The 25747-nt window shown below is 42.7% G+C and overlaps 2 protein-coding genes across 2 annotated transcripts; both read right to left on the reverse strand.

Moving 5' to 3' along the window:
- Positions 1–7567: 7567 nt before the first annotated feature.
- On the reverse strand, positions 7568–8524 carry LOC149272923 (olfactory receptor 52A1-like). The gene has a single exon (XM_089506634.1). The coding sequence runs from the start codon at positions 8522–8524 to the stop codon at positions 7568–7570; it is 957 nt and encodes a 318-aa protein (XP_089362760.1).
- A 13390-nt stretch (positions 8525–21914) lies between these two features.
- On the reverse strand, positions 21915–24663 carry LOC149272924 (olfactory receptor 52A1-like). Its single transcript, XM_089506635.1, has 3 exons — positions 24605–24663; positions 24368–24512; positions 21915–22931 (listed from the first exon to the last, which is right to left on the reverse strand). The coding sequence occupies exons 1-3, from the start codon at positions 24661–24663 to the stop codon at positions 21915–21917; spliced, it is 1221 nt and encodes a 406-aa protein (XP_089362761.1).
- Positions 24664–25747: the final 1084 nt, after the last annotated feature.

Raw genomic sequence — 25747 nt, forward strand, 5'->3', positions numbered from 1 at the left:
CTACAAAGTCTCTCGCGTCTGCACCATACTCGGACTCTCCTTCTAACGCAGTTCTCCGAAGGCCGTAAGTTGCTACTGCAGGTGAAGGGCTGTTTCCAAATACATGCACCCTCATTCGATACTCCACCATCTTTGCGTTGGTGTCGTTGTCCTTGTACCACAGAAACCTGAGGAAATTACGGTGATCCTCTCTGACTACGAAACAGTGGAACATCTGTTCAATGTCGGCAGTGATGGCAACAGGCTCTTTCCTGAACCTCATCAGCACTCCTACTAAGTTATTTGTCAGATTGGGACCTGTGAGAAGAACATCATTTAGAGATACACCTTGATGTTTGGCGCTTGAATCAAAAACGACCCTAATTTGATTAGGTTTCCGTGGATGATACACTCCGAATGAAGGCAAGTACCAGCACTCTTCGTTCTTCCTTAAGGATGGAGCTATTTCTGCGTGGTTGTTACGGAATATTTTATCCATAAAGGCGACAATGTGTTTTCTCATTTCAGGCTTGCTGTTCATGGTACGCTGAAGAGAGTTAAATCTAGACAGAGCTTGTTCCAGATTGTTAGGGAGTCTTAGCCTGGTAGCTCGGAAGGGTAATGGAGAAACCCAGTGATTGGTTTCGTCTTTAAAGGACTCGCTGTCCATTATCTTGACAAATTCTCTGTCCTCTACTGACAAGGCTACTTTATCGTCGTTCTTGGTTGTGTGAAAAACTGATCTCCCCAAGTCGTCGGCAAAGAAGGGAGAAATGATGTCAGGTTGCTGTATGAGGTCTGGAGACTTCTCTTTAACTTCATAGTGATGAGGACACGGCTTAATGCTAGTTGCGCGTCCATCTACACGCACATAAGTCTTGAAGGAGTCAATTCCTGGTTGATCTAAGCATACGTTCCCTATGACTACCCATCCCAAGTCCAGTCTCTGGGCGTATGGCGCATAGTCGGGACCATTACATTGTTGACGTACCTTGTGTACCCTTAGATTGTCTCTGCCGAGCAGGAGTAGAATCTCGGCGTTGATGTCCATAGGTGGGATAAGGCTGGCTATGTGCCTTAGGTGTGGTTGGTGAAATGCAGCTTCTGGGGTAGGAATCTCATCCCTATGGTTGGGTATTTGGTCGCATTCGATCAGCGTCGGTAGGGGTATTTCGGTATCCCCATTGATAGGAGAAGCAATGAATCCTTGTGCCCTTCTGCCGCTAGTCTCTATGCGGCCCGAGCAGGTGTTTAAGGTGTAGGGTTCTGATGGTCCTTTGATTCCAAAGGCTTCAAAGAATTTAGGTCCCGCTAGGGACCGGTTACTTTGGTCGTCGATGATGGCATACATTCTTACTGCCTTTTCTGGTTGTCCATCTGGGTAAACCTTGATTAGGCATAGTCGGGCACAACATTTCTCTCTCTGACTCTCCCCACATACTTCCAAGCATGAGCAGGAAACAGCTGTGGTGGTGTTGGCGTGATTCTGGGGCTCCCCGCCATGACTTGGAGCGGGACTAATGGCGACTGCAGCCGGTGAGTCTCTGGCGAGTGGGGTTGGATGCATAGCTGAGGTATGTCTTTCGCTATGACACTCTTCACACTTGATGGCAGATTTACAGTCCTTAGCCATGTGCTCCACTGAAGCGCAGCATCTGAAACATACCCCAAGCTCGGTGAGGACTTTCTTGCGCTCCTGTATGGTTTTGGATCTAAACCCTCTGCATTTGTTCAATGAGTGTGGTTTTTTATGAATGGGACATTCACGATTGAAGGACTTGTCTCCTAATGAGGTAGTGTACTGTTTTCCCATGGGTACTGCAGGTGATGGTAGGTTAGTCTTTCTAACGCTCACGCTGCTCTTAAAGTCTCTGTGTTTATGCATGACACTTTCATACCTTGATGATGACGTCGCTGAGGCTATAGTGTTGGACTCCAGGAAGTCAAGGCTGGGGTCATTCCTCATTTGGGACTGTTCATCGATGAACTTACAGAAATGAATAAATGGGGGAAAGGTGACATCATGCGCTCTTTTGTACCTTGAGACTGACGCTGCCCACTTCTCTTGCAGACTGTATGGTAGCTTCACAACAATTGGGTTCACTCCATGCGCTGTATCCAAGTAGCACAGCCCAGTCAAACGAGGGTCTTTTTTGGCTAGCTCCAGTTCCATGAGCAGATCACTTAAGTCCTGAAGCTTATGGACTTCCTTGAGATTGATCTTTGGGATGTTTTGCAGTCTCTGGAATAGGGCCTTCTCTATCGCTTCTGCACTACCAAAGGTACGTTCAAGTCTCTGCCAGGCGGCAGCGAGACCTGCTTCTGCTTGTCCCACATAGACAGTTCTGAGGCTCTTGATACGATTTGTAGAGCTTGGGCCCAACCATCTGATCATGAGGTCAAGTTCTTGCTCTACGGTTAGGTTGAGGTTGGCAATGGCGGCTTTGAAGGTTGCTTTCCAGGCTCTATAGCTCTCTGCACGGTCATCGAACTTTGAAAGACTGGTGTTGATTAGCTCTCTGCTCACCATAAACCTAGCGAACTCAGACATATCTGATTTCTCACCGCTTGTTGCCATGACAACTTGTGATGCCCCTGGGGCGTATGGGCTGCTTGGCGTGAAAGGGTGAGATGCTACCGGGTAAAATGATGTTGCTGCAGGGTTGAGCTGTGGTTTAGCCTCTGTAGATTCTGATGACTGCTGCTTGAGCTGTGGAGGTAGGCCAGAAAACACCTGATCTTGCTGTAATAACTGTCCTTGAGTGGGCACATCCGGGTGACGGTTATTAGCTTGCTCGGGTGCTGTGGGTGGCACTAGCACCGTAGGAAAAGCTGGTTCGGAGGTTTCAGTGTTGTCGGCTTGTACAGTACTGGAAATAGGGGGTAACTGTTTCAGCACATAGTCACTGGTGCGATCGACTGGATCGTCCATTTCCTGTGGTAGTGAGCAGACTGGATCAAGACCTTGGCTCAATGCTTGCTCAAGTATTCTTACTTCGGCTAACGCAATTTCCTCATCCATCTCTGATTCAAAAATCTTTATCCGAGCCTCTGCTTCTGCTTCTACCCTCTTGGCCTCTGCTTCTGCCCCAGCTCTCTTGGCCTCTGCTTCTGCCTTTGCAAGAGCTGTTTTCTCAATGAAGGTACGTCTCGCCTTGGATTGTTCTGCATTTATGCGGGCCTCTAGTATTCTGTCACTCATGGCTGAGCTTCTAGAGCGCGATGATCTGTATGACCGAGAGGAATGTTTAGATGAATTTGATCTGTGTGATCTAGTTTCTTGCATATGAGAGATATGGAGTTCCGCTTTATCTTTAACATCCTGCACCATGGCGTCTCTTTCTCTGTCTAATGATTCTGCCTTGCTCAGTTCTGATGAGGCTTCATCGATATTAGAGTCTTTTAGAAAGGTTATATACCTTGTAGATAGTCCCTTGTATCTTTCATAAGCTGTGTTCAGCCGTCCAATGGCGACTTGTAACCTGGCAGCACCACCTGAGGAGGATTTAAGTCCTGACATGAGGGAGGAAACCCGTTCCCATTGCTCTTCCAGGTTATCACATAGCTCATCTTTCATGGTGTGATAGTTTTCAATGACCTTTATCGTCGGTTTAAGAGAGCGTTTCGGTCGTGCGTCTTGATCTGCTGGAAGCGTGGGCTCTGCTTCCTGCTCTTCATAATTACCATTATCAGGTTGCATTTGTTTTGTTTTATCACTGGGGAACTCAGCAAGGTCCTTTTCGGCCATTTTGATTTAAGGTGCGCTATCTCTTTAAGAAAATAAACTTTTGAATTGGGGGCTGAAAATCGCTGCACGGTTCCTATAGGGCACCTGATAAGCTTCCTAAGGTGTTTTGAGTGAATTGCTGGGGTTTTGGAGTTGTGGAGGACTTCCAGGCGAGGGAGTAGATACTGCAGATGCACGTTGATTCCCCTAGGCTTGTCCAGACATGTTCAGTGGCTGGGCAGATTTGCTGCACGTGAGCCTGTTGCTAGGGAGATTCCTGAGTGTGGTACTGGTCACTAAGGCAGTTTTTTGACTGTTCTGTCCCCACATGAAGGCGAATGAAGGTGTAACTGGTAGTGGCTGTGTGACTTTCCTACCTTCGTGTCCAAGCAGTGGAGCAGACAGGACCGGCAAAAGCTCAGGTTAGATGGATACACGTAAACACGGAGATTTGAATCAATGTGGGTTTATTTGACCCAAGTCAAACACAAACAATGATACTGAAACCTTGGTGTTGTCTGTTAATATCTTTCCTAAAGCTATCTGCTGGTCAAAAAACTGATGCCTTACGTGCCCGAGAGATGAATGTCCAGTCACACAGAAAGCAGATCCCTCTCATAAGGGTTGCAGGAAGTGACATGGACCCAGGCTCCTGAAAACACGCCCAACTTTATTAACAAGAACAGAGGCGTGCAGCATACGAATTCTGGCCAGCAGGTGGCAGCAAAACAACAATACATATAAACAACATGGTGATGGAAGAAGTGACAATATGGTGGACATTAAATAAATACAGTCCAGAGGACAGCACACCCTCTAGAATAATTATATTAACAGACCTGGGTACTTTTGGTCTCCGGCTACCGTAGCGACCTTTTAAAGGGGAAATGGGCAGGGAGTGGGGCTTGCGCCTGGCTTCTCCGTTTGGGGTTGTTTGGTGCTGGATGTGGGAGGCCTGGGGATTGAGGCCTATGACCATCTAAAAGAAGCAGCTCAGCAGACAGCTGTCTCCAGACCAAGATACCTAGCCCTTGTGGCTGAGATTGATGTGAGCAGTGAGGAAGGCCCCGCAGTAGATGAAGAAGCCGGCACCCGACTGATTTTGTTGTAGGCCGTGGAGCGGAGATCTCTCCTCCTGTCACACACAGGACTGAAGTGAAGCCCCGAGTCGTGTTTTGTGTCAGATTCGCCTCAGGTGTATAATAAAGATAAAATGATACGATTATGACTGGATTAGGCCTAGTTCTCACACAAGCATATCATTTTCTGGCAATGGGATGATTTACTTTTAATAAAATGATATCATTTTGTCAGGAGATATATTCGTGTGAGAACTAATTCAGTGGCGGGAACAATAATATCCAACTGTCTGATGGCTTCACTTTGTTCCACAATTAGGCAATTTTTCAGTGCCATACATAAATGGCGGATGAATACAGCATAACCCATCTTTTATGGGCCCCGACTATGTGCACCGACTAATGGTAGCCAGATGCCCCTAGGGTGGGTTGCAGTGTTTGTTTGTGGGCAGATAGAGTTATATGTTGATTATTGTTGATATATGTTGATTATTGTATTCCTGCGTTGCATTTATTTAACCCCTATATGCCGGCACAGTATACACCGTTATATTTAACTTACTGCTGGTTACTGATACCTTAGGGATATTCCCAACTGGACTCAACATCCATACCTCGATGCCCAGCCGGGTGGAGGCGCTGCTGCCGCCATGTATCCCAACTCCAAGGGAGCGGAGGCTGAGGATCGGCCTGCAGCGGGTAAGGGGGTAACTGGGGTTAGGGATCGCAGAAGTATTGGTGACTCTACACAAAACCTGTCACATTTATTAATATCTGCATTAATATATATAGTATATGTGTGTGTGTTTATATATATATATATATTGTGTATGTGTGTGTATATAGTGTATATGTGTGTTTATATATATCTATATAGTGTATATGTGTGTTTATATATATATATATTGTGGTTTTTATATATAAACAAATACAAAAAGGAAGCACTCACCTGAACTAGCATTAATTATAAGGGGGTGCTGCTGAAGACCAAAGCCATACACAATCTCTAGAGAGAGAGAGAGAGAGAGAGTGAGTATATGCGTATGTATGTATATATATATATATATATATATATATATATATATATATATATAGTGTATATGTGTGTGTTTTTTAAATGTATATAGTGTATTTAGGTCCCAGTACATTGCTGGGTCCCTTCCCTTTTCGAGCACTTACAGACTAATTACCTCAGGGGTGCCTTGATAACGGGGCATTTGTGGTAGTTTGTGTTACGTTACAGGGCGAGTGAAGTGGCTGATAAACCGTTTAGTGGTTCAGCACCACGGTCAGGGCTGACTTTCTGTTTAGTTAATGCTTGAAAATGGAGTAAGGTTTTATTGTATGTATTATTTTGTTATTTGCCCTGTAACAGTAAAATTGAACGTCATTTTTAGGGTAAATCAAATGTTTATTTGTTTTATAGACAATCCAAAAGAACGGGAGTGGGTACAGAAAGGTAAAATGGTTAGGGTGTACAAAACCAAGGGGGTGAACAAAACCCAGTCGCTCAACATGACATATGAACGTCATTTTTATCTGTCTTGGGTTAATGGGGTTTTTGTTCCAACAAAACTTCATGAAAGTTAATCCACTAACTGAATGTCCACTCATAACCAATTACCCATCAGGTAACGCGGTATAAAAATACATCTTCACACCTGGAATGGAAGCGGCTTCTGTCTTTACATACATAGAGGCATAATGCGCATACATGAATGCACACACATACACATATGCGTATGTCACAGCTACATGCATTCATCCAAAAAATTTTCCACATACATGTGCATGACTGCCATTAACACAGATTCCAGCTCCTGCCTGCGCAGAGTATCTCTGTTCCTGTGTCTGCCGGCTCTAGGCTCCTGACGCAGTAACTCTGAGCCGAGCCTTTCCGTTCACGGCTTTTGTTGGTGCCTCTGCAAATACTCCCCCTGCTGGAGAGGGAGATCGTTGCACCAAGTGCCCCCACCTGGACTCCCAGAGCACCCAGGACAGAACTGGGCTCCTGCTGTGCAGCGACGTTCCCTGAAACGAAGCATTGGGAAGGGGTTTGAAGGTGGGAAGTAGATAAAGGAACGTCCGCATCCTCTTACCTCTCTCCCCACCTATACACACTAGAAGTTAGTGGATAAATGGAACAGCCTTCCAGCAGAGGTGGTAAAATTGTATACAGTGTAGACAGTTAAACATGCATGGGATGCATTACATTTATTTTTATAGCGCCAGCAGATCCTGTAGCGCTATTACAGCAAGGGATGGTGAAAATATTTAACAAAAACATGAAAATTGACGATATACTGAACTGACAATAAGATTAATGAATGATATGATGAGATAGAATAGGAGAGAAAGAAGGCTCTACTCTGTGGAGCTTGCAATCTATTATATAAGCGTAAGGCTAACCATGTATAAAGGGAGAGGGCTAAGTAAGATTAGAAGTTTTTATAGCAAGAAAAATGGCCAGATAAAATGGCACGATAAGGAACAAAGCTTTAAACAAGTAATTAAATGAGGTTTTATACACAGTACACGACACCAAACCTTTAACCGGATCCATTAAATACAGATACGACTTTGGTACAAATGCAAGATGGGGTGAGAAAAAACCTCAGATCCGAAACAGTGAGGGAGGGAATTAAAACATCTCGCTCCCAATCGTTTAGGATGTGTCTGTAGGTTTGGTATTGAGCGCTGGTATTGATGAGATGGAGCGCCTGCCATGTGAGGACCAAAAATATTTTTCTATTGTGTGACCAATGAGATGTGGGGTGAAAGGTCAACGCCATGAACATGTTTTGATACTACTTAGAAATTTCCACACGTGTTCACGGATCAGTTTTGTCTTCATGCCGTACATGAGTGGATTTATCATGGGTGGAACGAGGAGGTACAAATCTGATAGAATAATGTGGATATAGGATGGAATGTGTTTGCCGTAACGGTGAGATAAAAACGAGAAGATACCCAGGGTGTAAAAGCTTAGAAAGACACAGATATGGGGCGTGCACGTGTTAAATGCCTTCACTCGAGCTTCTGTGGATGGGAGTCTGTAGACTGCTTGGAAAATCCTGCCATATGACAGAGAAATAAATAGAAGATCATTTCCCACGAGGGTAAAAGCCACCAGTAGACCCAACACACTGTTCACACGGATGTCCGCATCGGCAAGTTTCACCACAGCCATGTGCTCACAGTAAGAGTGAGAGATAATATTAGTCTTGAACGACTTAAACCGTTTGACCAAAAGAATACACGGAACAAACAAAACTACTGGCCGGACACACAACATAACGATGATTTTCACTATGAGTCTGCTGGTCACAATGGAGGAATATCTGAGAGGTTTGCAGATGGCAACGTACCGGTCAAACGCCATTGCCAGTAACAGCCCAGATTCAATGCCTGTGAAGGAATGGAGGAAAAACATCTGGACTAGACAGGCATCAAAAAGGATGAGTCTGGAACCAGAGAAGAAGATGGACAACATCTTAGGGACTATGCTAACACCCAGCAGGATGTCATTGGATGCTAATAACATGAGAAATATAAACATTGGCCCATGGAGACTGTGAGAATGTGAGATGACGACCACTAATGTCATGTTTCCTATGACGGAAATAATATAGATCAAACAGAAGACAATACCGACCCAACGCTGTGAATCCTGCAGGCCAGGAATCCCGACCAAGATGAAAAAAGTCGGGTAGAAGGAGGTTACATTGTGGACAGACATGACTTAAATTGGAAGTCCATCCGTAGACCTGTTGGATAAATTCTGAAAGTTATATAAATACAAAAACTAAACACACATGATTGATATTCTTAGACTTGAGCTTTGTATCTGCTGTCGATTACCACAAAAGTTTAATATTATTGTGGACAATCAGAGTCTATGCAGCAAAAGTATACTGTTCCTGCTCACTGAGCATACTAGCCTCACTCATTGAGTGTACTGCCCTCACTGGCAAAGGGGGTATCAAAGAGCAGGCAGGCTCTTTTTGTGCCTCAGACAGACTCCTTGGTACATGGAATCTACTCTACGCACTAAATTGGAACATACCACTTAATACAGTAAGGGGTGCAATCTATTCTCCTCAGTATCCTGGAACAAACCACTTCAAACAGTAAGGGGTGGCCATTTACCGCTTCCCGTCCCACCAATATCCTGTTTAAATACATTACTTTTTTGTTTATTTTTCCTTTTCTTTTGGTACATGTTAATCAATACGATTACCGAGGAATATGATCATTAAATTTCATTTCAACCAAGTTATTTCTGACGTTTGGAAATTGTATTCCACAGAGATCTTAGACTGAACTTCCTGTTTATAATCAGTTTTTTATTTTTTGCTTTTCTATCTTTAATCAAGAAAGAGGGGAAAAATAGCAGAAATATAAAAGTCTGAACACTTTTACATTTTTGGTGTCGCTGGGAAGTGTTAGGAGCTGCGCTCACTCTTCAAACTCCTTTTCCTCCCCTGACCGTCCCTGTCTGTTTAAATCTGGAAGCAGACAGGGAATCTGTCCGGATTGTCGCTGCGAGTCCCTCGGTATCACTCCCAGCCGGTAAAGCAATTTTAATCAGATCTCTGTACATCTTATTAGTGGAAAGGAGGCAGTGGGCTTTATTCACTAAACAGTGAGTTACAGGAGAGTGAAACTATGTCTTCTCCTGCATTAACCATGGAGGCTGATGTACCGTATTTGCTCGATTATCTGAATATTAACTTAGGAAAAAAGAAAATATAAGATGACCCTATAGGAAAAAAGTTTTACTAGTAAAATATTTTTCTTTTTATTTCCTTTTATTTTCCAACCTGCCGCCCCCCCCCCAGTTATGCACATCTGCCCCCAGGCTTTCCACTCTGCCCCAGAAATGCCTTATACTCCCTATATGCCACTGTGCCCCATGATATGCCTTTTAACCATTTAAATCCTCTTTTAACCCTCTAAATGCCACTGTGCCCCATGATATGCCTTTTAACCCTCTAAATGCCACTGTGTCCCATGAAATGCCTATAACCCTCTATATGCCACTGTGCCCCATGATATGCCCTTTGACCCCCTATGTGCCACTCTGCCTCAAGAATTGCCTTATACCCCTATATGCCAATCTGGCATTTAGGGTGTTTAAAGGCATATTATGGGGCAGAGTGGCATATAGGGAGGTATAAGGCATTTCAGGAGGCAGAGTGGCGTATAGAGGGTTAAAAAGGCATTTCTGGAGGCAGAGTGGCATAAAGGGGGTTAAAACGCATATCTGGAGGCAGAGTGGCATTAAGGGGGTTAAAAGGCATATCATAGAGCACTCTGCCTACAGAAATGCCTTATGCTCTGCAGAGCATCTGGATCTTAGTCTCATAGTCAGACCTCTATTTGAAGCATTTGCTGTGAGAAAAACCTTGTCTTATAATCGAGCAAATACGGTAATCTCATTAAAATGTACAATTGTACCTTCTTCTGGATTGCCAGCTCCGGCTGTTCCCTCTGTTACTGTGTTATGAGTCTATTATGCAGCTCATGTAGGAGGACGAGACGCGGTTCTCATGTTCTCATGTCGCCTTCTTACTCCATGGAGCTTTTACACTGAAATCTAGGAAATAACTGCAGAGATTTCTCTCGCTGCGGAAAGATCTAGAATTTATTATCATTCAGAAATAAATCAGTTTTCAGAGTTGGGAATCTCTGTGAGCGTCAGACGGAACGAGATGCCGGCGGATGCCGAGATCGCAGGAGAGTCAGACATATCCAGCTATTACTACTAATTACTAAAGGTAAATGCCCCACCACCCCGCTCCTGCCCCCCATTATACAGACACTTACCTGGGTGCAGCTCAGACCCCGATCCTCGCCTCGGCTGCTGAATCTCACAGATATTTGTACCGTGTGACGTTTTCCCTGCAGGCCGATCCCCGCCTGGAAAGCCCAACGCGCCGAGCTGCTCCCAAAATGCTGCCGGTCATCAGTACTATTTTTAGCGCGAGCTCCGTGCGATAAACACAGGTTTACTCTTTTTGTTGATTAATATTTGGCCCCTAACTGTGTCATTCCTTAACATGCACCATAATTTTGGGGGCACGGTCACACTGGCTTCCATTCCTCCAACCTGTCTTCAAGCAGGGAACGGGTACATTCAAGAATAATATTCAGCCCTCAGACTGGGAGAAATAAGAGATGTAAAGCTGGGTTTAATTATTTTGATTCTGTATATAACGCATATTCTGTCTGCGCTGCTTTATCATCAGTGCTGGTGCAGAGAGGGTTAATATGGTGAAAGAGGAGCTGTTGGTTAAATATACCCGGTTCTGATTCGTTTTGGTGGTCGATGACCCTGACATCTACTTCAGTTTATGATTTAGTTACATGCAGGGCCAGACCGGGGGTGATGAGGCGGCGCTGGCACTTTAAGGCCGGCTACCTAATTATATGAAGTGCATCCGGCGGCTGGATAAGAGAAGCCGCGCGTTACGTTTCTACTCTCACACACCGCAGGCGGCCGGGCAGATCCACCCGCTACATGCTCCAGGTCCTGATCTGCCGCTCCAGCAGATGATAAGGAGTTGAGAAGTTTCTGAAAGCTTTGTTTACGTCACTGTTGCATTAAGACAAACCTTCTTTATTTAAGGTGTATCATTAAAATGGGCAGCAGGGCTGTGACAGGCCGAACTACTAGCGGCGTGAGGGTCACTCACTTATATTTATCTGCAGCTATACACAGGCCTGGACTGGCCATCTGTCACCCGGGCAATTCCTTATCTCTAAAATATCATACAGAGATTCTCGATCCACCCATGCCTCTTTATTTGGGTTTAATCCCTAAAATATCAGCAAATCTCCATCTTTAATAGATGCTTGTAAAACGTCTGTTGATGAAGAAAAATATTTTGTGGCAGCCATATTGTTTTTAATTTTTTTAAGCAGTTAAATAATTTTTTTTATCAATAAATCTAAAGAATTTGTAATAAATGGTTCTATTGTGAATGTCGGCAACACGTTTGACGACACCATTTCAATGAGTTGAATAAGCAAGAGCTTCTTTATTCAAGTGTACTGTGAGGCGGCAACAGGCGCCAGAAGCGGAAGTAGCGGAGTCCGATATGCAGGATAGTCGGGTCTGGTACACAAGAGGTCAATCAGCGTAATGTAGGATAGCCGAGTCTGGTACACAAGTGGTTAATCAGCGTTATGCAGGATAGCCGGGTCTGGTACACAAGCAGTTAATCAGCGTTATGCAGGATAGCCGGGTCTGGTACACAAGGAGTCAATCAGGGATAACAGGAAGGAACAGAGGTCTACACGCAGGGCATTTTCCCGGTGGGCCGGGCGGCCCAGGGCTGGATTGACGTAGGGGCTGATGGAGCTGCAGCTTCTGGCCCCTACCTTAAAATAGGCCCAGTCAGGACCGGACTGACTGGGCCTATGCGGCCGCATTAACGCAGGGCATCTCACTATCTATCCCCTCTACCCCTTTCTATCTAACCTCTCTCCCCCCTCTGCCCCTTCTCACTGCACCCCCCTCCATTACCCTACTTACCTTGTTGCCGGAGTCCGCAGCAACTGCGACCGGGTCTGCCACTCTAGGGGGCCGGGCAGCCCCCACCAGGGCCGGCCTTAGGGGTGCGCGGCCGCACAGGGCTTAAATTAAAACATCGGGGTTTTTTTGTTTGTTTACTTTATTTAACATGGAGGATGTTAACCCCTTAACCCCTTAAGGACCGGGCTCATTTTTCGTTTTGTACCCTGTGGGACCGAGGCTGTTTTGACACTTTTGTGGTGCTTGTGTTCAGCTGTAATTTTCTCCTCACCCATTTAGTGTACCCACATAAGTTATATATTGTTTTTTTCAGGACAAGATGGGCTTTCTTCAGATACCATTATTTTGATCGTATCATCTTATTTACTATAAAAAAAATAAAAAAAACATGGTGAAAAATTGAAAAAAAAAACATTTTATGACTTTTATTTGAAAAATCTTTTACTCACCTAAAAAAGCAAGTAAAAAAACTAGCTAAATAGATTCTACTACTTGTCCTGAGTTTAGAAATACCCAATGTTTTTATGTTTTTTTGCTGTTTTTTGTAAGTTATAGGGCAATAAGTACAAGCAGCGTTTTATGATTTCCAAATCTTTTTTAACAAATCTGGTCAGTCTGCCTCCATCTCCTCTTTGGAACATCTTTGAAGCCGGTTAACTCAATTTAACCCATTCAAACCATATATTTTTTTAAACTAGACACCCCAGGGTATTCCAAATGCTGTTATTTTAACCCTTTCCATGCACCAATTATACAACTACACTTTGTCAAACTTTGTAATAGTAATTTTTTTTATTTTTTTTCCCACACAAATTGTACTTTAGTTATAGATATACAGGTGCTGGTATATGTCACTGTCAAACAACACCACAATATGTGTTCAGCAACATCTCCTGAGTACAGCGATACCCCACATGCATGGGTTTGTCAGATTGTTTGGCTGGTAAAAGGCTACTTTTGGGGCATGCGTAATTCAGGTGGTCATTTGGTCATTGTGCCTCCCTCTCCTCTTTGGAATATCTTTGAAGCCGGTTAACTCAATTTAACCCATTCAAACCATATATTTTTGAAAACTAGACACCCCAGGGTATTCCAAATGCTGTTATTTTAACCCTTTCCATGCACCAATTATAGAACTACACTTTGTCAAACTTTGTAATAGTAATTTTTTTTATTTTTTTTTCACACAAATTGTACTTTAGTTATAGATATACAGGTCCTGGTATATGCCACTGTCAAACAACACGCCAATGTGTGTTCAGGAACATCTCCTGAGTGCAGTGATACCCGACATGCATGGGTTTGTCGGGTTGTTTGAGATTTAAAATGCCACATTTGGGAAGTGCGCTTTTTTTCTCCATTTTGGTCAGTCTGTACCTATGCCCTATCTTTGAGCTAGGCCACTCCAATTTACCCCATCAGCCATTTTTTTTTATATATTAGACACCCCTTGGGTATTTGAAGTGCTTTTATTTTAACTCTTTGTTGAGATTTTTGAGAAATTTTAGCACTTGCTCAAAATAATAAACTTTATTTTTTAATTTTATTTTATTTTTTAAATACTTTTTTTATATTTTTTTTTACACATTTTGCTGGTACTGGATGGTTCATCTAGTGACATCACTGCATAATTATTTTTAAATGTTAGCACATTTTTTTTTAATTTTTTTTTCCATTTTTTATTTATTTTTATTTTTTTTGAATATTTTACTAATCACATAGTGATTAGAAAGCTGGGCTCCATTGACTTGCATGGTTGAATGCAGTACCTGTATTCAACCAGCAAGTGGAGCCAGTTCTCTAGAGGGTCTGGAGACCCTCTAGCGAACTTTTTCGTCTTTATTGTTTTATTTCCCGGGCCGCCGCCATCTTGCTTGATGGCGAAGATCACCGGCAACGGCGGCTGTGACCGCTCTCCGGAGCGGTCACAGCCCACCCAGAGGTAAGTGTTTGGTGTCGCTGGATGCCTCCTGATCGAGGCATTCCAGCGACACCATTTAAGTTTAGGAGGCGATCGTTGATCGCCTCCTAAGCGCTTTTAAAACGGGCGTCCGCCGCCATACAATGTATGGCGGCTGTTGACGCACCGGGGAGGGGCCAGACATGGCCCCCGATGCCGATCTCGGCCTTGCTGAATGCCTCGACATCGAGGCATTGCAGCAAGGCCGTTTAAGCGAAGAAAGTGATCCTTGATCACTTTCTAAGCTTATTTAATTTTTTGACGGTTCAGGACCGTCAAAGGTCATTTAGTGACCTTCTTGTTATGACGGTCCTGAACCGGCAAAGGTCGCGAAGGGGTTAAGGACCAGGCTCATTTTTCGTTTTGTACCCTGTGGGACCGCAGCTGTTTTGACACTTTTGTGGTGCTTGTGTTCAGCTGTAATTTTCTCCTCACCCATTTAGTGAACCCACATAAGTTATATATTGTTTTTTTCAGGACAAGATGGGCTTTCTTCAGATACCATTATTTTGATCGTATCATCTTATTTACTATAAAAAAAATAAAAAAAACATGGTGAAAAATTGAAAAAAAACACATTTTATGACTTTTATTTGAAAAATCTTTTACTCACCAAAAAAAGCAAGTAAAAAAACTAGCTAAATAGATTCTACTACTTGTCCTGAGTTTAGAGATACCCAATGTTTTTATGTTTTTTTGCTGTTTTTTGTAAGTTATAGGGCAATAAGTACAAGCAGCGTTTTATGATTTCCAAATCTTTTTTAACAAATCTGGTCATTCTGCCTCCATCTCCTCTTTGGAATATCTTTGAAGCCGGTTAACTCAATTTAACCCATTTAAACCATATATTTTTGAAAACTAGACACCCCAGGGTATTCCAAATGCTGTTATTTTAACCCTTTCCATGCACCAATTATAGAACTACACTTTGTCAAACTTTGTAATAGTATTTTTTTTTTATTTTTTTTCACACAAATTGTACTTTAGTTATAGATATACAGGTTCTGGTATATGTCACTGTCAAACAACCCCCCAATATGTGTTCAGGAACATCTCCTGAGTACAGCGATACCCCACATGCATGGGTTTGTCAGATTGTTTGGCTGGTAAAAGGCTACTTTTGGGGCATGCGTAATCCAGGTGGTCATTTGGTTATTCTGCCTCCATCTCCTCTTTGGAATATCTTTGAAGCCGGTTAACTCAATTTAACCCATTCAAACCATATATTTTTGAAAACTAGACACCCCAGGGTATTCCAAATGCTGTTATTTTAACCCTTTCCATGCACCAATTATAGAACTACACTTTGTCAAACTTTGTAATAGTATTTTTTTTTTATTTTTTTTCCACACAAATTGTACTTTAGTTATAGATATACAGGTTCTGGTATATGCCACTGTCAAACAACCCCCCAATATGTGTTCAGGAACATCTCCTGAGTGCAGTGATACCCGACATGCATGGGTTTGTCGGGTTGTTTGAGATTTAAAATGCCACATTTGGGAAGTGCGCTTTTTTTCTCCGTTTTGGTCAGTCTGGACCTATGCCCTATCTTTGAGCTTGGCCACTCCAATTTACCCCATCAGCCATTTTTTTATATATTAGACACCCCTTGGGTATTTGAAGTGCTTTTATTTTAACTCTTTGTTGAGATTTTTGAGAAATTTTAGCACTTGCTCAAAATAATAAACTTTATTTTTTTATTTTATCTTTTTAATACTTTTTTATATTTTTTTTACACATTTTGCAATGTACTGGATGGTTCATCTAGTGACATCACTGCATAATTATTTTTAAATGTTAGCACATTTTTTTTATTTTTTTTCCATTTTTTTTTTTTTTTTTTATATTTTACTAATCACATAGTGATTAGAAAGCTGGGCTCCATTGACTTGCATGGTTGAATGCAGTACCTGTATTCAACCTGCAAGTGGAGCCAGAGTTCTCTAGAGGGTCTGGAGACCGTCTAGCTAACTCTATCATCTTTATTCTTTATTTTCCCGGACCGCCGCCATCTTGCTTGATGGCGAAGATCACCGGCAGCGGCGGCTGTGACCGCTCTCCGGAGCGGTCACAGCCCACCCAGAGGTAAGTGTTTGGTGTCGCTGGATGCCTCCTGATTGAGGCATTCCAGCGACACCATTTAAGTTTAGGAGGCGATCGTCGATCGCCTCCTAAACGCTTTTAAAACGGGCGTCCGCCGCCATACAATGTATGGCGGCTGTTGACGCCCCGGGGAGGGGCCAGACATGGCCCCCGATGCCGATCTCGGCGTTACTGAATGCCTCGACATCGAGGCATTACAGTAACGCCGTTTAAGCGAAGAAAGTGATCGTTGATCACTTTCTAAGCTTATTTTATTTTATGACGGTTCAGGACCGTCAAAGGTCATTTAGCGACCTTCATGTCATGACGGTCCTGAACCGGCAAAGGTCGCGAAGGGGTTAACTAAAGTTAAAAAAAACCAAAAAAACCCCCGATGTTTTAATTTAAGCCCTGTGCGGCCGCGCACCCCTAAGGCCGGCCCTGGTGGGGGCTGCCCGGCCCCCTAGAGTGGCGGACCCGGTCACAGTTGCTGCTTACTCCGGAAACAAGGTAAGTAGGGTAAGGGAGAGGGGTGCAGTGAGAAGGGGGAGAGGGGTTAGATAGAAAGGGGTAGAGGGGATAGATAGTGAGAGGGGGTACATATTGAGAAATGGGGAAGGGGGTACATAGTGATAAGGGGGAACATAGTTAGAAGGGGCAGATAAGAAGGGGATGGGGAGAGGAGGTAGTGTGAATTGCTTGAATGATTTGTGAGACTGCATTAATGAATATGTGTTATTGATTTGTGTGAATGAGTGAGTGAGTGTTTGTGTCTATCATGAATGTTTAAGTGATTTGGGGAAATGCAAAGATGGTACATAAAGGGTGGGCTTTAACAATAAATAAATAAATAAAAATGGGCTGCTCAGGCTTAAATGCCCGGGCCTATTTTTTGTTCCAGTCCGGGCCTGTCTACACGGCACACTGATCCTCAGTGCTCAGTTTTTGAATACCCCGCTAGTGAACGTCACGCCCAAGGGCATCACTCACCCGCGTTCCCCGCTGTTTGTGTCGGGGAACGTATAAAGTTTTGTGAGGTTTTGAGATGGCTGTGGAGGAGGAAGCGTCGGACGCGGCGAGAGACCTGGCGGTCTGAACAAGCGGGTACTCCGGTGAGTAACTGCGACGCTGGCGGGGACCCTGACATGTACACAGGGGAGAGTCCAGTTCGCAGACTTCTCTCCTTAATTCCTTAACAAAATATAGGCAAAAACCGCAAATGACAGCATAAAGACTAGACATCTGGTGACGTAAACGATCAAATATAGTCATAGACCTGTTTAAGCCAATTTTTACTAACAGGTACTATTTCGACAGAGATCAGGAAAGAGACAACTTCTCCTCCGGTACATAGAACTTTCAATACTTTCAAAAGCACTTAGAGCAAAAGCATACGGCAAATCCACATTTAACCCATTCATACAAGACAAGGACGAGACAAAATGGCGGCTGTTTAATGGTAGCTGCAAATCATTAAAATCTTTAACTTCCACACTATCCCAAAAAAGTTGAATGGATGTATATCTTTACAAGCTCATAAATATACCAACCCAACCGCATGTCTCTCTAGATATCCCACGCCACAAAATGGGAAAACATACAGGGTTTGTGTAACTTTAATAAATCTGGAAACCCTGTTCCAGCCTGATTTAAGTTTTTTTAGTAAACTTTTGCTATTTTTGGTCTCTTAGAATACTACCCATAATTTAATGGGATTTTTGTCAACTGAAGTAATAGACAAAACAGCTGGAACAGATGTCAAGGAAAATGTCACGGCAAGTTTTCAGCAGCATATAGCGTGATCTTATGGGTCTGTGAATCGGTACAAATCCCTCTCGCCTCATCCGATACGTTAATTAAGGCTGCCAAAGATCCAACCGTCATGGCGTATAATAATGGAGACAGTGCCGACCCTGCCGTTATTCATACTAAAAGATGTGTTTAAGGAAGGACAACCACTTTAGAGAAACGTCATGGATTCCGAAGGTCAACCGAATATGTTTGCAGTGGTTCAGGATTATTATAACGTATTTGCTTGATTAGAAGACAAGCAAATGCTCTGAATAATACCCCTCGTCTTATATTCGAGGTCGTCTTCTAATCAGTCCTCAAATAGAGGTCTGACTACAAGACTAAGATCAAGATCCCCCGCAACCCTGAAGGGGAACTGGATCCTCCTCTCCGGCAGCCGGAGGAGGTCTGTGCGATGCGTGCAGACAACCTCCACTGCCGCCGGGGCTTCTACGACATCACATGACCTTCCGGTGCTCATTTATAGAAGTGCCGGTAGCAGCGGAGGTTGTCTGTGCACATCGTGCAGACCTCCACCTGCTGCCCCCAACTGCACACCAAGGAATCTGAAGCATGGGGGAGAAGTCTAGGGAAGCACTGGTAACTCGGGGGAGGGTAAGACTGGCATATGGGGGTATAAGGGCTTTCTAGAGGCAGAGTGGCATATAGGGGTTTAAAAGAATATCAGGCAGGCAGAGTGGCATATAGGGGTTAAAATGAATATCAGGGAGGCAGAGTGGCATATAGGGGTTAAAAAGAATATCAGGGAGGCAGAGTGGCATATAGGGGGTTAAAAGGAATATCAGGGAGGCAGAGTGACATATAGGGGTGTATAAAGCATATCTGGGGGGCAGCTTGGCATATGGGTATAAGACAAATCTGGGGGGCAGAGTGGCAAATAGGGGGTCAAGAGGCATATCTGGGAGGCAGAGTGGCATATAGGGGGTATAAGGCAAATCTGGGGGGGCAGATGTGCATAACTGGGGCAGGTTGGCAAATAAAAGGAAATGAAAAAAAAAAACATTTTTCTCAATCATAGTTTTTAGTAAATATGAAAAAATAGTTTACATGAATTAATATTTACTACTAAAACGCTTTTTGTTATAGGGTAGTCTTATATTCAGGCTTTTTCTTTTTTTCCTAAATTAATAATTATTATAATAATGATCTGCTGACTATTCGTTCTAACGTTAACCTTCACAAAGGCCTAGGAAATTGCATAGTTCATAAGGTTGAAAAAAGACCTAAGTCCATCAAGTTCAACCCTTCTACCCAACCTTTCTATTCTTGATCCAAAAGAAGGCAAAAATACCCCTAATTAAGCGACTTCCAATTCTGCCATCAGGGGAAAAAATTACTTCTTGACTCCAAGAGGCAATCGGATTTCTCCTTGGATCAAGAAGCTCTAAAATATTAATATTATTCTATTTATATCCCTGTATATCGTGCCTTTCTAAGAAAATATCGAGGCCCCTTTTGAAGGCATCTAATGTATTGGATAACACCGCCTCCCTTGGAAGTGAATTCCATACCTTAATTGTCCTCACTGTGAAGAATCCCTTCCTTTGTCGTCTATGAAATCTCCGCTCTTCCCGTCTCAGAGGGCGACCTCTTGTTCTTTGTATATTTCTGTTAATGAACAGGTCACTGAAGAGCTCTTTATATCGGCCCTGCATATATATATATAATGCGTATCGGCCCCGCATATATATATATAATGTATATCGGCCCTGCATATATTTATATAATGTATATCGGCCCCGCATATATTTATATAATGTATATCAGCCCCGTGTATATTTATATAATGTATATCATATCCCCTCTGAGACGCCGTTTTTCCAGTATATATAATTTAAACTTTTTTAGTCTCTCTTCATAACGAGTATCTCCCAATCCCCTTATTAATTTCGTAGCCCTCCTTTGCACTTTTTCTAGTTCCATAATGTCCTTTTTAAGGACCGGTGCCCAGAATTGTACCGCATATTCAAGCTGAGGTCTTACCAAGGACCTGTACAGAGGCAAGATGATATCCTCCTCCCTTGAATCAATACCTCTTTGTATGCATGCCAAAACCTTATTGGCCCTCGCAGCTGCTCGCTGGCATTGTGCACTGTTGTCAAGTCTTTTGTCAACCGTTATTCCTAAATCCTTCTCATTGGTAGTTTCCGCCAAGGATATTCCATTTAAAGAATAGGTTGCATTTTTATTATTTTTACCATAATGCATAACTTTGCATTTCTCTATATTGAACCTCATCTGCCACTCGCCTGCCCCGTCCCCAACTCTGTCTAAATCTTCCTGCAATGAAGAAACATCAAGATTAGTCTGAATTACCCGGCCTAATTTTGTGTCATCAGCAAAAACTGTGACATGGCTCTTAATGCAGCTTGGGAGATCATTTATAAATAAATTAAAAAGAAGAGGACCGAGGACAGACCCCTGAGGCCTCCACTTAATACCTGCGTACAGGCTGAGAAACATCCATTCACAACAACCCTCTGCATTCTATCTTTTAGCCGATTTCTGATCCACAGACAGACATTTGCCCCAAAGCCCATTTCTGTTAATTTATAGAATAGCCTTTTATGCGGAACCGTATCAAACGCCTTAGCAAAGTCCAGATAAATCCCATCTACAGCCACCCCCAGGTCTATATTTTTACTAACTTCTTCATAGAATGCTAATAGGTTGGTTTGACGAGATCCGTCTTTCACAAATCCATGCTGACTTCTACTGATTGGATTCTGGATCAAGATATGATCTTGAATGTATAACCTTTATTATTATTATCTTTTATTTATGTAACCTTTATTATTATTATTATGTTTTATTTATATGACTATTATTATTATTATCTTTTATTTATATAACCTTTATTATTATTATCTTTTATTTATATGACTATTATTATTATTATTATCTTTTATTTATATAACCTTTAGCAACCCTTCAAATAATTTCACTACCGATGTTAAGCTTACTGGCCTGTAATTGCCCGGTTGAGATTTTGATCCCTTTTTAAATATGGGCACTACATCTGCCTTGCGCCAATCTAATAGAACTATGCCTGAGCTGAAAGAATCCCTAAAAATTAGCAATAGTGGCTGGTCCAGAATTAGGATTAGTTCCTTCAGTACCCTTGGGTGTATACCATCTGGTCCAGGGGCTTTGTCTACCATAACAGTATTTAATTGCTTGAGCACTTTTTCTTGTGTCAGCCAATCCCATGCTTGCTGCAACGTTCCTTAAAATTAGCCAGCAGGGGCTCCGTCATTGGTTCTTCCTTGGTATAAACAGAAGAAAAAAAGCATTGAAGATGTCGGCTTTCTCTCTGTCCTCACTAACCAAATTTCCAGTTTCAGATAATAATGGACCAACATTCTCTACCTTTAACTTTTTTCCATTCACAATTCTTGTACAATTCTTGTCTTTTGGATTCTGAACTTGTAGAGAGTTTTTGAGGAGAGCGAGATAGAGCGAGGATTAGTGGGGGAAAGAAAACAAAAGTGGATCAGGATGAAAGGACTGGTGGGTAACTGGGTGCTGATGTCAGACCGTGACCACGTGACATTTCAAACCAAAACTCAGCCTGCGCAATGAATCAACCACAGATGACTTGATGCTAGATAAGCTACCTCCACTAAATACTAGACCTGCAACCAGATACCTTAAAGAAAGAAAACTATATAATTACATATTTTTATTAGTGAGTGCTGGCCATTGCAAAAAAATAATAAATGAGATGTGGGGTCAACGCCATGAACATGTTTTTACTTTAATTAGAAGTTTCCACATGTGTTCACTTATAAGTTTTGTCTTCATGCCGTACATGAGTGGATTTATCATGGGTGGAACGAGGAGGTACAAATCTGATAGAATAATGTGGATATAGGATGAAATGTGTTTGCCGTAACGGTGAGATAAAAAGGAGAAACATGCCAGAATGTAAAAGCTTAAAAAGACACAGATATGGGGCGTGCACGTGTTAAATGCCTTCACTCGAGCTTCTGTGGATGGGAGTCTGTAGACTGCTTGGAAAATCCTGCTATATGACAGAGAAATAAATAGAAGATCATTTCCCACGAGGGTAAAAGCCACCAGTAGACCCCACGCGCTGTTCACACGGATGTCCGCGTCGGCAAGTTTCACCACAGCCATGTGCTCACAGTAAGAGTGAGAGATAATATTAGTCTTAAACAACTTAAACCGTTTGATCAAAAGGAGACACGGAACAATCAAAACTACTGGCCGGACAGACAACATAACGATGATTTTCACTATGAGTCTGCTGGTCACGATGGAGGAATATCTGAGAGGTTTGCAGATGGCGACGTACCGGTCAAACGCCATTGCCAGTAGCAGCCCAGATTCAATGCTTGAGAAGGAATGGAGGAAAAACATCTGGACTAGACAAACATCAAAAAGGATGAGTCTGGAACCGGAGAAGAAGATGGACAACATCTTAGGGACTATGCTGACACCCAGCAGGATGTCATTGGATGCTAATAACATGAGAAATATAAACATTGGTCCATGGAGACTGGGAAATATTGTGATGACGACCACTAATGTCATGTTTCCAATCACTGCGATAATGTAGGCCAAGCAGAAGACAATACCGATCCAATGCTGTGAATCCTCCAGGCCAGGAATCCCGACCAAGATGAAGAAAGTTGGATGAAAGGAGGTGGCATTGTGGGCAGATGTGTTAAATTGGAAGTTCATGCAGTCTGGATTGGGAGGAGCTGCCTCTGAGGGGCTGTAAATCTGTTGGATAAATTCTGAAAGTTGTATAAATAGAAAATCTAATTGCACGTGATTGTTATTCTTAGATTTGAGATTTTTATCCACTGTGGATTAACGTACAAGGATCATAATAACACTTTGAGGACAATTAGAGTCTATGCAGCAAAAATCATTGAGTATACTGCTCTTACTCATTGAGTATACTGGCCTCATAGGCAAACAGGGCTTTGCTTTAGAGAGACTTTGCTTTAGTGAGCAAATTGAGACCATGAAAAACATATCAATTAAATATATATAAATCAACAAATGTGAAAAATAACAGAAATATTATATTTGAGGTCAGCTTCTAATAAGACGTCAAATAGAGGTCTCACTAGAAGACTAAAATCCAGATCCCCGCAGCGCTGCAGGGGACCCTGATCCGCCTCTCTGGCAGCTGGTGAACGTTTGCCGGATGCGCGCAGACAATCTCCACTGCTGCCGGCACTTCTGCCTGGCCTTCTATGGTGGAGCACTGGAAGGTCAGGTGATGCCGGCGCTCAGTCATAGAAGCCCCCGGCAGAAGTACTGGCCAGCAGCAGCGGGGGTCTGCAATGGACAGATGCCCAATGGCTGCCCCCACTAGACACCAGGAAGTCTGAAGCATGGGTCACAAGTAAAGGGATGCACTGTTAAGTTGGGGTGGTGGCGGTGTTCAATGGTTTTCTAGAGGCAGAGTGGAATATAGGGGGTCAAAAGGCATATCAGGGAGACAGAGTGACATATAGGGGTGTATAAGGCATATTGGAGGAGTGGCAAATAAGGGTTAAAAGGCATATCTGGGGGGCAGATGTGCAAAACTGAGGCAGAGTGGCAAATGAAAAGAAATTAAAAAAAAACATCTTTCAATCAAAATAGTTTTTATTAAATATGAAAAAATAGTTTTACATGAATTAATATTTACTACTAAAACTTTTTTTCTTATAGGGTCGTCTTATATTCAGGCTTTTTCTTTTTTTCCTAAATTAATATTCAAATTTTGGGGAGTCGTCTTATAGCAAATACTGTACATTACTTTTTTATTTCTTTTTCCTTTTCTTTGATACATGTTAATCAATGCGATTACCGAGGAATATGATAATTAAATGTCATTTCAACCCCTTTGTGTTATGAGTCTATTCTGTGTGAAGCTGCAGCTCGTACAGGAGGACGCCTTCTTACTCCATGGAGCTTTTACACTAAAATCTAGGGAATAACTGCAGAGATTTCTCTCACTGTGGAAAGATCTAGAATTTATTATCATTCAGAAATAAATCCGTTTTCAGAGCTGGGGATCTCTGTGAGCGTCAGAAAGGGAACGAGATGCCGGCGGATGCCGAGATGGCAGGAGAGTCAGACATATCCAGCTATTACTACTAATTACTAAAGGTAAATGCCCCACCGGCCCCGCTCCTGCCCCCCGTTATACAGACACTTACCTGGGTGCAGCTCAGACCCCGATCCTCACCTCGGCTGCTGAATCTCACAGATATTTGTACCGTGTGACGTTTTCCCTGCAGGCCGATCCCCGCCTGGAAAGCCCAACGCACCGAGCGGCTCCCAAATTGCTGCCGGTCATCAGTACTATTTTTAGAGCGAGCTCCGTGCAATAAACACAGGATAAATCACTGATTTAGATTTTTATAGATTAATAATTGCCCCGATCTGCATTGTACCTTAACATGCTCTTTTTTGGACCTGAGCCATCTGGGGAAGTGGTGACACCAGGTTTCATTCCTCAAGCCTGTCTTCAAGCAGGGAGCGGCCACACTCAAGAACAATTTCAGCCCCCAGTCACTGGAGGTATAAGAGATGTAGATTAATCCATAAATGATATTTGTGTAAATATAGTAATATGGTATATCTATACCCAGTACATTCACTGTTTTGGACATCCTCGCCCGTAACAAACACACCCTGCAATAACAACAAAAAAGTTATAAAATAAATACATTTACAAGATTGTTCACCCCCTCCAGTGGTGCGCTAAGGTTGGTGCCATGGGTGCAAGGCACTCAGGCACTTGGTGACCAAGGTGCCCGGTGGGGTTGAGGAAGGCAGCAGAGACAGATCAATGGGGGGCAGTTGTCCCAGATCCCAGAGTTCCAGGCGGCCTCCTGAAAGATAGAATTATTTAAAATAAGGGCCTGTCCGACTTGGTCCAGCTCAGGAATGCAGGTAGGAAGGTGGAAGAATCACTTAATATCGGTAAAAGCGAAGCAGCTCAGGAAAGGAGAATCCAGGTAAGGACGTATGTATGGGAAGGTGTGTGTGTTAGTATGAGTTAATTTGTGTGTGTGTTAGAGAGAGTGTGTTAGCATGAATGTGTATGTGTAACAATTTGAGTGTATTGATTTTAATTATTTTATTATATTATTTGTGATGTTATTATGTTTATTATTTTATTGATTGTATTATTTTTATTATGATTTAATTATTTTGATTTTAGAATGTTTTTATTATATTGTTTGGGTGAGAGACAGTAGGGTGAGCTACAGGGATGATAATATAAAGGGGATGAGGATGGTGCTTGAATGCGTGCGTGTGTATTAGCGTGCAGTGTTAGCATGTGTGAGCGTATGGTGTGTAGTACTGTATGGTATTTGTGTCAGCATACGGTGTTAGCATGTCTGTTAATGTATGGTGTGTGAGCCTATGATTTTAGATTATGCAAGGCAGTGTATGGTGTTAGAGTGTGTAAGTGTATAGTGTTTGCATGAGTGTGTGTTTGTTAGTATTTGATGGAGTGTTTGTGTCAATTTCTTGTGTTGGAGTGCTTGGTAACTGGGAGAAGGGAAAGGGAGAGAAAGAGAAACGTG

This window comes from Sceloporus occidentalis, unplaced genomic scaffold (assembly GCF_023333645.1).
Source record: "Sceloporus occidentalis isolate IW3139 unplaced genomic scaffold, rSceOcc1.0.p SCAF_403, whole genome shotgun sequence".
Classification (NCBI taxonomy): domain Eukaryota; kingdom Metazoa; phylum Chordata; class Lepidosauria; order Squamata; family Phrynosomatidae; genus Sceloporus; species Sceloporus occidentalis.

Coding starts and splice junctions, on each gene's coding strand:
- LOC149272924 (XM_089506635.1), bottom strand. CDS start 24,663: ATGAAACCTGGTGTCACCACTTCCCCAGATGGCTCAGGTCCAAAAAAG. Junction 24,513..24,604: donor CCAAAAAAGAGCATGTTAAG/GTACAATGCAGA, acceptor CTCTAAAAATAG/TACTGATGACCGGCAGCAAT. Junction 22,932..24,367: donor GGGGTCTGAGCTGCACCCAG/GTAAGTGTCTGT, acceptor TTTATCCAACAG/ATTTACAGCCCCTCAGAGGC.
- LOC149272923 (XM_089506634.1), bottom strand. CDS start 8,524: ATGTCTGTCCACAATGTAACCTCCTTCTACCCGACTTTTTTCATCTTG.